Consider the following 12,643-nt stretch of genomic DNA (forward strand, 5'->3'; position numbering starts at 1 on the left):
TTTGCATAGTGTTTTATTAATGTCAACTCTTCTGTCAACTTCTTTAAGAAAGTTTAATTAAATGAAAATTAGGCTTCTATTTTATGTGCTTAGAGTAAAACATGGATGCATTCTTTCCTTAGGCATTTTAAATTATACCTGACATCAAGTACTGAACGCTTTTCCCAGAATTTCAAAGTCATGGTGGTAGATGGTAAAGATGAAAGCGAGTACGCCGTCAAGTGGCAGGACTTCTTCAGGGGACACGTGGTGGGTGAGTACCGTGCTGGGTTGCCCTGGTGTCTGGGGTGTCGGGTGTCCAGATCTAACTTGATTGCCTATTTTTAGGGCCAAGGGAGGAAGGGGTGTCAGAGAAGTGCTATTCTTTGTCTGTTTTATCAGAGCTGTGTAAGTTTGGAAGCAGAAACATTCAAACAGGAGGAAATGGGTATTATCTAGCATGTCATAGTAACTGGCTATTTTGATGATTAAAATGAATTTCCTTTCAAGTGATAAGAATTTAACCTTCTCTTGTCTCCAGGGAAGGATTGTAGGCTTCCCTTATGAGATTTTAAACAGGGAAGCTAGGAGATAAAATAATTGGTGTTATGTTCATGTTATGTATTTATTTAAGAAAATATATCAAATAAGCAATTGCAGTTTGCTTCTGGAACTTTTTCTGCGATAAGAGAAAAGAAATGACATTAAAATCCCCAAGTAGTGTAGTTCAAGACCTGTATACTCCAAATCATGCTTTCTGCCCCCTCTTAGTTCTTTCTTACCCAAAAGTGGGTAAAGTTATTCCAGAAGAAAATCTACACTTTGTTTTGTTCTATAACACACACTGGGTAATTCTCATAAGTGGTTTGAGGGAAAGAGATGGGTTTCAAATGACTGGAGTTGAGGTTACTCCTTAGGAGTGAGAACATCTAGCTGTTTTCTGGGGCCTCTGTTTCTTGGTTGTAGATCTCTACAGTACCTACACAGATTCCACTCTGATGAAGGGCTTGGTTGATTTTTATTGATACTAGTGCATAGTTTATTTTTTGATCTAAGTGTTTTTTAATAATGAAATTTTTTTTTTCTCTTAAGGTGAGCCTGACTCGAGGGTTCTAGCCCACATAGGAGATGATGATATTACAATAAGAATCAACACAGATGGGGCAGAGTATAATATAGAGGTAAATTTACATGTGAATTTTTTTCATGAGCATATATCTCTGATTTTTAAAAAATTGTTTCTCAGTTCTTTTAAGAAGACAAAGGTCTTTAATTATACTTCTTTTCTCCTTGTATTTAAAGTTTTTACCCGGAAAGTAGATTTTTTTTAAAAAAAAGAAGATAATTTTTGTATCTAAGAAGCTGTGATAAGATGCACCCTATATTTCTAAGCACCATAATTGAAAGTGACATGTGGGGTGGATAATAGGAAGAAAAAACTTTCTTTCCCTTCTGCCTCATTTTTCCTTTATTCTTTCTCGAATAATCCTACTGAAAGTGTAGATGTTCTCAAAGATGAAGGTGAAGTCTTATTTCTCTGTTTCTCCTTTTTCCTCCTAGGCGTTCTGGAAATGCAAGATCAATAAAAGGTCATAGTTCATAGTCTAAGAAGTTAAAAGAGAAACTGTATCAGGCTCTCGCCACTCTCGCCTTGAAGTACTAACATTAGAAAACGATGAAACTAGCCACATTTGTGTGAGATACATAGCCATGTGTCAGATACTAGTCCAGACAACAAAACATTTGCTACAGAGTTGTGGATTGAAGTGTTTCTAGGAAAATGAGAATACTCTGGGTAGTGGTAATATTGCCAAAACGGAACACCTCTGGGAAAACTGTAATTAAGCTTGATCAGAATGAAAGTTTCAAGTATATTTGAGTGCTGATTAGGAGTAAGACAGGATGTTGGTGCTATAAATACTATAAATTTTAATAACATCCAAACTGCATGGCCATTAGTCGTTTGTCTGTCTATCATTGTGAAAAGGAAATGTTTGTCACTGGCCTTGCAGTGTGTTTGGTCTGTTAATGTTTAGACTATCTAATGTCAGTGTTTTGGGGGAGTCTGGCATACCAGAAAGAGTCTGAAAATTAGCACGAAGTAAATGAGCAGTCACTCTAGAATAGGCAAATAAGTCAAGTCTTAAATTTGTTTATTCTTTCAATCAATTCATTTTTTTAGAAGTACCTTTATTTTAGGGGCTAGCCCAGTGGCATAGTGGTTAAGTTCACGTGCTTGGCTTTGGCGGCTGAGGCCTGGAGTCTGCGGGTTTGGATCCCAGGTGCGGACCTACTCACCGCACATCAAGCCATGCTGTGGCGGTGTCCCACATACAAAATAGAGGAAGATCAGCAACAGATGTTAGCTCAGAGCCAATCTTCCTCACCAAAAACAAACCAAGCAAAAAACAAAAACAAACAAAGAAAAGGTGTCTTTATTTTATAAAAACACTTGTCTCTGGAAAAATCAGAAAATAGAAAGATTACTTGAAATCTCACTACTGGGAGATATAACTACTATTAACATTTTGATGACTATCCTTCCAAATTTTTTCTATGCATATATACACTAATAAGTAGTTATACAGACTGTTTTTTTTCTATAAAATTAGGACCATACAATATGTACAGTTTGTCTTCTTGCATTTTTCATTGAACAATATAATTATGAACATTTTTTCCATGTTAATAAATTAATATGTAAATTAGAGATTTTTAATAAATACTGTGTTGGTTCATTGACACATTGTACCATTTATTTAGGCAGTCCTCCATTGGTACTCAATTGTTTTGTTTCTAATTTTCAAAATAAAAAATGCTGTAGTGAACAGCTATGGGTACACCTTTTGGTGCATGCATTTAGTTAAGATAGTCTTGGGGCCGGCCCCGTGGCTTAGTTGTTAGGTGTGCGTGCTCCACTACTGGCAGCCTGGGTTCGGATCCCGGGCGCGCACCGATACACTGCTTCTCTGGCCATGCTGAGGCGGCGTCCCACATACAGCAACTAGGAGGATGTACAACTATGCCATACAACTATCTACTGGGACTTTGGGGAGAAAAAGGGAAAAAAAAAAAGGAGGAGGATTGCCAGTAGATGTTAGCTCAGGGCAGGTCTTCCTCAGCAAAAAGAGGAGGATTGGCATGGATGTTAGCTCAGGGCTGATCTTCCTCACAAAAAAAAAAAAAAACAGTTTATAGTTAGGATAGTCTTGGTAATGGTGAATAGTCTAGGAAACCGCAGGGAGCTAACTCTGTCTAGGCTGTGGCAAGTTTTCACCTCAGCTGCTCCCACAACTCAATAGCTGCACACAACAGAGGGTCATTGCTCACTCTCATCAAGGTTGATGTGGGTTGGGTGGTCCTCCTCTACCTTGTAGCTTTGACATCTGGACACTTGTCCTCTGAGGTTGCCACAGAAGGGAAACAGAACTAGAAAATCCACAGGGTTTTTTGCTTTTTAAGGGCCGGGCCTGGCAGTGGCCTACATCACTTCCACCCATGTTCTAGAACAGTTGTCTCTGACCTACCTGCAAAGGACGCTGGGAAAGGTCATCTTCTCTGGTGCTTAGGAAGGGAAAACAGTGTAGGGAACGGACAATATTGTTTCTGCCACAGTGCATGTGTCTGCTTATTTCCTTAGAATAATCCGTTAATTCTTAATTCAAAATATGTGCATTTAGGGGCTGGTGCCATGGCCTAGTGGTTAAGTTCGATGTGCTCCACTTCACCGGCCTGGGTTTGGTTCCCGAGCGCAGACCTATACCAGTCATCAGAGGCCATGCTGTGGCGGCGACCCACTTACAAAATAGAGGAAGATTGGCACAAATGTTAGCTCAGGGCAAATCTTCCTCAAGCAAAAAGAGGAAGATTGGCAACAGATGTTAGCTCAGGGCAAATCTTCCTCTGGGGGTAAAAAAATACATTAAAAAAAATAATGAGGGGCCGGCCCAGTGGCGTAGTGGTTAAGTGCGCGCGCTTCACTGCGGAGGCCTGGGGTTTGCAGGTTCGGATCCCGGGTGCACACCGACGCGTCGCTTGTCAAGCCGTGCTGTGGTGGCATCCCATATAAAGTAGAAGAAGATGGGCACAGATGTTAGCCCAGGGCTAATCTTCCTCAGCAAAAAAGAGGAAGATTGGCGTCAGATGTTAGCTCAGGGCTGATCTTCCTTGCAAAAAAAAAAAAAAAGCAAGAAAAGAAAAAAAAAAATACGTGTGTGTAGGATCCAAGTTACATTTGTTCAGATTCCTCACTTTTCCAAATAACTTCCTTTGGGAGAATTAAGAATTCTGTTTTCATCCATACCTCCTTGTTTCACTAAGTACAAAAATGGTAAACTCGTCAGGTTTATTGAAGGACTTTTGCATGATTATTAATAATTTTTTTAATTGAAAAAGTGGTTTATTACTTAGAATGGTGATTTTTATATTTTTTATTGTATAATCCTTACTTGCACTTACCTTGAGATAAAAATCATTGTTCATCTGCGCTAAAATCTTAGACATATGAGTGAACAGGAAAATGTGTGTATCTTATTTTTAACACTTCACTATTAAACATTGTAAGCTATCACAGATTTTATCATCATCGCTTGCTATTTATGGAAATAAGTTTAGGATAAACTTGAATCATGAGATGATTTTTTTCTCCCCAACTTTTTGCTTTGAAAATGTTCAAATCTATGGAAAGATTGAAGAACACCCTATAACCCTTCATTAACTGCTAACACAATGCCATGTTTGCTTTATTGCTCTTTTTTTTTCCTGAATCAGTTGAAAATAAGTCTCAGACATCATGAGTCTTCACCCCTAAATGCTCCAGTGCACATCTCCTAAGAATAAAGGCATTCTTCTATATAGCCACAATAAAATTAACACACCTGAGAAAATGAAAATAATTCAGTATTATCTAATAATAGATGCATAGTCAAAATCTACAGTCATCCTCAAAATCTCCTTCATAGGTTTTTTTGTTTTCCAATTTAGGATCCAGTCAAGGTTCTTGTCTCATTTAGTTACTCATCAGATGATTTTTTCCAGCAACTTAATGATGATGATGATAGGATTTGCTGTTATTATTAGTAATAGTAACTACCTTTATTTTGAAATCTTAATATATAGCTGGATTCAGTATCTTACAGTATCTTCAAGATAGTATTATCACTAGTTTACCCAATGAGGAAAGTTATGCTCAGATAAGTACTTATCCAAGGCACATAGGTGAATACAGCTGAGGTTTGAACCCAAGTATATCTGATCCCAAAGCCTTGGGATCTTTTTCTATGCCAGACTGGCTATATTAGGAAACTATTAATATGAATTTAAAAATGTTGGATCCAAAAGGAAAAAATTTTCTCTTTTCCTATTTGTAGGCCAAGTAAAGGTCCCTGTAGCCGAGGAGTTGGTTAGTTAACTTTTTGAGGTCTCTGCTAGCCCTGAGGTTCTGTAACCATTGTTTCTTTTTTTTTTTTAATTTTTTGTTTATTCCAGTAACATTGGTTTATAACATTGTATAAATTTCAGGTGTACATCATTATACTTCTATTTCTGCATAGATTACATCATGTTCACCACCCAAATACTAATTACAACCCATCACCACACACATGTGCCAAATTATCCCTTTCACCCTCCTCCCTCCCCCCTTCCCCTCTGGTAACCACCAATCCAATCTCTGTCTCTATGTGCTTGTTTATTGTTGTTATTATCTACTACTTAATGAAGGAAATCATACGGTATTTGACCTTCTCCCTCTGACTTTTTCACTTTGCATTATACCCTCAATGTCCATCCATGTTGTCACAAATGGCTAGATTTCATCGTTTCTTATGGCTGAGGAGTATTCCATTGTGTGTATATACCACATCTTCTTTATCCATTCGTCCCTTGATGGGCACTTAGGTTGCTTCCAAGTCTTGGCTATTGTGAATAACGCTGCAATGAACACAGGGGTGCATGTATCTTTATGCATTGATGTTTCCAAGTTCTTTGGATAAATACCCAGCAGTGGAATAGCTGGATCATATATGGTAGTTCTATCCTTGATTTTTTGAGGAATCTCCATACTGTTTTCCATAGTGGCTGCACCAGTTTGCACTCCCACCAGCCGTGTATGAGAGTTCCCTTCTCTCCACATCCTCTCCAACACATGTTGTTTCCTGTCTTGTTAATTATAGCCATTCTGACGGGCGTGAGGTGATATCTCATTGTAGTTTTGATTTGCATTTCCCTGATAGTTAATGATTTTGAACATCATTTCATGTGTCTCTTGGCCATCTGTATATCTTCTTTGGAGAAATGTCTGTTCAGGTCTTTTGCCCATTTTTTGATTGGGTTGTTAGTATTTTTGTTGTTGAGATGCATCAGTTCTTTGTATATTTTGGAGATTAAGCCCTTATCAGATGTATGGTTTGCAAATATCTTCTCCCAATTGTTAGGTTGTCTTTTCGTTTTGTTGATGGTTTCCTTTGCTGTGCAGAAGCTTTTTAGTTTGATGTAGTCCCATTTGTTTATTTTTTCTGTTGTTTCTCTTGCCCGGTCAGACATGGTACTTGAAAATATGTTGCAAAGACCGATGTCGAAGAGTGTACTGCCTATGTTTTCTTCTAGAAGTTTCATAGTTTCAGGTCTTACATTCAAGTCTTTAATCCATTTGAAGTTAATTTTTGTGTATGGTGTAAGGTAAGGGTCTGCTTTCATTTTTTTGCATGTGGCTGTCCAGTTTTCCCAACACCATTTGTTGAAGACACTTTCTTTTCTCCATTGCATGTTCTTGGCTCCTTTATCAAAGATTAGCTGTCCATAGATGTGTGGGTTAACCATTGTTTCTTAAGTCTGCCTTGTACATGGATTATGAAAGAAGATATATATATATATGTATACATTATCTTCAAGATAGTATTATCACTAGTTTACTCAATGTGTATATATATGTAACAGCTTCATTGAGATATAATTCACATACTATACAATTCATCCATTTAAAGTGTACAATTAGTGGTTTTTAGTCTATTCAGAGAGTTATGCAGTCATCACCACAATCAGTTTGAGCACATTTTCATCACCCCCAACAGAAACCCCGTACCCTTGAGCAGCCACCCGTTCCCCAGTTCCCCTAGCCCTAGGAAACCACTGATCTACTATATCTCTCTTTAGATTTGCATTTTTGTCTCTTTAGATTTGCTTGGTCATTCATATAAATGGAATCACACAATATGTGGTCTTTTGTGACTGGCTTTTTTCACTTAGAATGTTTTTAAGGTTCATCCATGTTGTAGCATGTGTCAGTACTTCATTTCTTTTTATTGCCAAATAATATTCCATTGTATGGATATACCACATTTTGCTTATTCATTCATCGGGTGGACATTTGGGTTGTTTCTATTTTTGGCTAATTATTATGAATAATGCTGCTATGAATGTTTGTGAACAAGTTTTTGATTGAGCATGTATTTTCATTTCTCTTGGATATATATTAGAAGCAGACTTTCTGGGTCATATGGTAACTAATTATAACCTTTTGAGGAAGTGCCAGAATGTTTTCCCTAGTGGCCGCACTTCCCTTTCTCACCATTTTACGTGTATTGCATTTTATATTCCGTTTTACAGTCTCACCAGCAGTATATGAGGGTCCTGAGTTCTCCATATCCTCACCAGTACTTGTTATTATCTGTCTTTTTGATGACAGCCATTCTAGTGAGTATGAAGTGGTGTCCTTGTGGTTTTGATTTTCATTTCCGTGATGGATGTGGTCTCACAAGCTGGCTGGTTCTGATGAGACCAGGTGCTCTTACAGAGAAGAACTTTGTTTTGAAAAAACAGAAACATTCTTTTGACTTGAGTAACCTTTTGAGTATGTTAGTTCTGATTTACTGTGGCCTTGTAATATTGTAAGTGAAGATTTTTTTAAAACTGCTTTTCCTGAAAATAATAAGTTTCAGGTACATTGTTGCAAGTTTTCAGTTGTCTCTCATGAAAATGTGTTTGTTCTTTCCTGTGTATAAAACCTGTCATGGCAAAAAGATGTGAAGGAAACTGGAATGAAAATGCCGCAAAAACAGAAACCTTGTCTAACTTTTATTGCTATAGGTTCATCACCTAGAACAGTGCTAGCATATAGTAGACGTTACAGAAATATTTTTGAATGAGTGGAAAAGGATATGCATTTTCTCTTCTGGATCTTCTAAAAGACTTTGTAACTTGTGCAAAATAATGCTCTTTTCATATATAGATAAAATCAAAGAATGAATAATCTGTATTTATTTACCAACATAGAAACTGATAAAAATTGAAATAATTTATTTTTGATAAAATGATTAGTCAGTTTCCTTAACCTGGAGGTGAATGTTATCTAAAAACAAAGAAAGGATGTTGTAAGAACTTAATATTTAGGAATTCTTATGTTTTCATCTCAATTATATATGTTTTCTATTTTAGCCACTTTGGAGACTAATTAATGACACTAAAGACAAAAGAATGTTAGTTTATAAATCTGAAGATATCAAGAATGTTTCACGTTTGCAGTCTCCAAAAGTGTGTGGTTATATCAAGGCGGATAATGAAGAGTTGCTTCCAAAAGGGCTAGTAGACAGAGAGCCACCTGATGGTAAGATTTAAAAAATACTTGTCAAATAAGAAACAAGCATTACAGCTGTCTTCAAAAGGAGTGGTTGTTAATTGATGAAATAACATGATTATCAAGTAACTATAGTATTTGGCTTGAAAAGAGAGTTTTGTTTAGAAATTTCTTAAGTTAATTCTTTTTTGTATAATGTAAGAGTTGAGAACACTAGAAAATAATGGTAACAATAAAGATTGGACTTAAAAAAAGATTGGGGAAAGGAGAAATGGAATAATCTGAGGGAAAATATTTTTTATTTGCAGATATTTAGAAATGACAATAATACTGTTGAAGAACAGTCTTTTGATAAGTTTATAAGAGATGGGTTTCAAATGACTAGAGTTGGGGCTACTCCTTAGGAGTGAGAGTATCTACTGTTCTCATTTTTGAAAACCTTAGAAAATATTACTAGCATTTTAGTATATAAATAAAGAAATTCTTGAACAATTTGATTATTTGATAAGAAGAAGGACCTGTTAACACAAACTAGCTTTTAATGTTTGACTATCTTGATGTTTTTACTATTACTTTGGTTAATTTGTAGACTTCTAGAAGAAAATGACAGCTTCATAGCTCAGCAATGAATAGGTGATTGTTTTACTTTAAGTACTTTTTTTTTTTTTTGCTGAGGAAGATTCACCCTGAGCTAACATCTGCTGCCAGTCTTCCTATTTTTGTATGTGAGCCGCCACCACAGCATGGCCACTGACAGATGAGTGGTGTAGGTCCACGCCCAGGAAATGAACCCAGGCTGCCTAAGTGGAGCGCACTGAACTTAACCACTAGGCCATCAGGGCTGGCCCTTTAAGTACTTTTTAAAGTTTTCTCATTTTAAAAATTAAGGAGGCACTTTTCCTTTATTTTGAATTCTACCCTTTTAAAACCTCATATTACTTTTCTATCTTCCTCCAAATTGTTTTTTTTTGTTCAAGATACCTTTAAGGATACTAAGCTTAAATAATGTTTGTTTCAAAAATATGCTAGATTTAAAGTGTTACTATAAAAAAACTCCTTGTTCTGGTGAATTTTGATTTAATAGTGCATACAAATTCATATTAGAGCTTGTTCATCGGGTGAAGAGAAGAGCTGACCCTAATCCCATGAAGAACACGTGTAAATTATTGGTGGTAGCAGATCATCGCTTTTACAAATACATGGGCAGAGGGGAAGAGAGTACAACTACAAATTACCTAGTAAGTATGTGATATTGGATAAGGTAATTGGGCCAAAAAATTCGGGTAGGTAGGCAAATTCCATTTAAGAGAAGACTGCTATAATTTGAAATGTAATGAAACAAGATTTGTTTCAGATGCTCCATTACTTACTAAAATATTTGAGGACTGTCCTCTGAGGCTCTTACATTACTGTATGGAGATTTTAGTTTCAGATATTTGAAAACTAATTTTACCTTTGAACTAATATTTTCTGCGTGTTAGAATTTTTTTGCATATTAAGTTAGGGAGAGTTCATAACATAGGCCTCCTTCTTTATACAAGTGAACTCTTGGAAAACATCACTGCTATATTGGCAGTGATCCTGTTGGTGACCTGTGTGGATATATGCTCCAGAGTGGGGAAAAAAAGTGGTTGTATGAACCTGTGTGTATTATTTTTGCTTATATGTGTATTTCAGAGAAGATGGTCAGTTTGGTTTTTGTCATATAAAATTGTTAATTGTTGGAACTGTGTGAAATAGATGGGACTTTCGTGATCATTACTAACAGGGTAAAGATTCAAAGAAAAGGTTACAGAGGTATTGGCACTGGATTTTTAAGCATTTACTATTGTAATTTTAAAAGTCAAGGGAATCATATTTCATTGACATTTTTTGTTAGCATGACCTCATTCGTCATGGTAACTTGGCACTGACCAAAATGTTGTTCTTGAGGGATAAAAGAGAATGCAGCTATTCATGAACCAAGAGCCTGGTGCAGTAAAGACTTCTTTCTCCTTGCCTGGCTTTTCTCATTCTGTGTGTTTTATTCGTACCCTCCCTCACCCTTCTTTCTCTTCCCTTCCATGTCAAGTGAAAGAATTTATTATGAGGGTAGTAGGAGTAGTGTGTGAAGTCACTGTAATTTTTGTTCCTCAGTAAGAGAGGTTCTGCCGTGAAAAAGCTTCTTTCTTAATGTGGGTTTTGTATTAAGGGGCTCTTAATTTACTTCTTTGTTCATTGCACCAAGAATACGAATATAATGAGAGGTCTAGTCTTAAAAATTGCATTTCTTAGTCTTACTATTACTATAAGCAAAGAACAGTTTCTTAGATCTATGATGTGCTTCACGGTTGCAGGAACAAACGTCATTTACCGGGCTTCTATTTTATTTTTTTGTGAGGAAGATCAGCCCTGAGCTAACATCCATGCCAGTCCTCCTCTTTTTGCTGAGGAAGACTGGCCCTGAGCTAACATCTGTGCCGATCTTCCTCCACTTTATGTGGGACGCCGCCACAGCATGGCCTGACAAGCGGTGCGTCAGTGTGCGCCCGGGATCCGAACCCAGGCTGCCAGCAGTAGAGCCCACGCAGTTAACCACTATGCCACGGGCCAGCCCCTACCTGGTTTTTAAACAATAAAATATTCTCTTTAAAGAGAAAATAGGTAACAAGCATTTTATTTTTATGTAGTTTGAATCATCCTTGGCTATTATACTGTCTCTCCTTCCCCAGTATTCTCTACCCACCTTACCCCCTTTCCCACATCAGAGGACAGAAGAAAGGAGTAATGGTGAAACCTCATTCTTCTGGCTCACTCTTTTTCTTTGTGAGGAAGATCAGCCCTGTGCTAACATCTGCCAATCCTCCTCTTTTTTTGCTGAGGACGACTGGCCCTGGGCTAACATCCATGCCCATCTTCCTCCACTTTATATGGGACGTTGCCACGGCATGGCTTGACAAGTGTTGGGTTGGTGCGCGCCCGGGATCCGAACCAGCGAACCCCGGGCCGCCGCAGTGGAGCACGTGCACTTAACCGCTTGCGCCACTGGGCTGTCCCCTCTGGCTCGCTTTTTACCCAGTCCTCAGTGCTGGACTTTGCTCGGTGACGGTGGGCAGCAGGGTTAGTAGTGTCCATCTCTGCTCCTTACCTCTCTCTGAGGAAGGCATTTGAGGTACTTGCCAAGAGATAGAGTGAAGACAGAATACTTCTTAGAAGGGAATATTTTAGGTAAATTGATTGACTTTTAACTTTCATTTGTGTAGTTGACTGAAATGGCAGTTTTGAAAAAGCCTGTTACTTGATATTTTGGTTCCATATGTAATTGGATACCTGAAATTTGAGATTAACTGTACCATTGTTTTATTCTGGTAACAACACTTTGTTTGAGGCTAGGGATAATTTCTTTGTTAGAGCTGTCAGTGATAAAGAGTAACAGCTTAATGCTAGTTTTTGTAATTGGTAGAAACTTTTACAATGGCATTTTCTCTAAACTGATTTGTTTTATCCCTGTAGAATTTATATTACATTGCAAAGAGTGGTAAAGATATGCATAATATCTTTCCCTCTCTTTCTTTTATACATACAGATAGAGCTAATTGACAGAGTTGACGACATCTATCGGAACACTTCATGGGACAATGCAGGTTTTAAAGGTTATGGAATACAGATAGAGCAGGTATTTATCAATGGATGCGGCTTATATTACTCAGCTAAGTTGTATGATGTAAATATTTGTCACTTGTATTCAGAACCCAAAAACTTATCTTCAACTTTAATCATAAATATTCTCAAATGCCAGTGATTTTTGTCTAATAAATTGTACAGTGTTTTTGATATTAATTATTCACAGATTGTGAAGTTTTCTGTTCTTAGGCTTGTTTTAGGCAGAAAGCCTTTTTTGTGCTGCTATGATCTCTCCTTTCCTTGAATTCATGTCCTCTTATCCCCTTGCATTGTTTTATTTTTCTTTCATTATGCTTATATTGCTTAGTAAACATTGTTCCAGATTCATAAGGCTAATTAAAAAAGACTGTTCTGAAATTGAATATTGCTTTGGACAGACATTTTGATATGTAAATTGTGGAAATTATTGTCTTTATTTTTTCTAGGCTC

At 37.1% G+C, this 12,643-nt stretch overlaps 1 protein-coding gene across 2 annotated transcripts in view; it reads left to right on the top strand.

Annotated features, from left to right (window-relative positions):
- Window positions 1-12,643, top strand: part of ADAM17 (ADAM metallopeptidase domain 17) — a 52,891-nt gene that overhangs the window by 15,509 nt on the left and 24,739 nt on the right. For both annotated transcript variants that reach the window (XM_058551822.1, XM_058551823.1), the window contains exons 3-7: window positions 123-253; window positions 1,072-1,160; window positions 8,413-8,581; window positions 9,656-9,789; window positions 12,117-12,206. In XM_058551822.1, the coding sequence (XP_058407805.1) occupies window positions 123-253; window positions 1,072-1,160; window positions 8,413-8,581; window positions 9,656-9,789; window positions 12,117-12,206 (613 nt within the window). The remainder of the gene's footprint in view (window positions 1-122; window positions 254-1,071; window positions 1,161-8,412; window positions 8,582-9,655; window positions 9,790-12,116; window positions 12,207-12,643) is intronic.

This window comes from Diceros bicornis, chromosome 12 (assembly GCF_020826845.1).
Source record: "Diceros bicornis minor isolate mBicDic1 chromosome 12, mDicBic1.mat.cur, whole genome shotgun sequence".
Classification (NCBI taxonomy): Eukaryota; Metazoa; Chordata; class Mammalia; order Perissodactyla; family Rhinocerotidae; genus Diceros; species Diceros bicornis.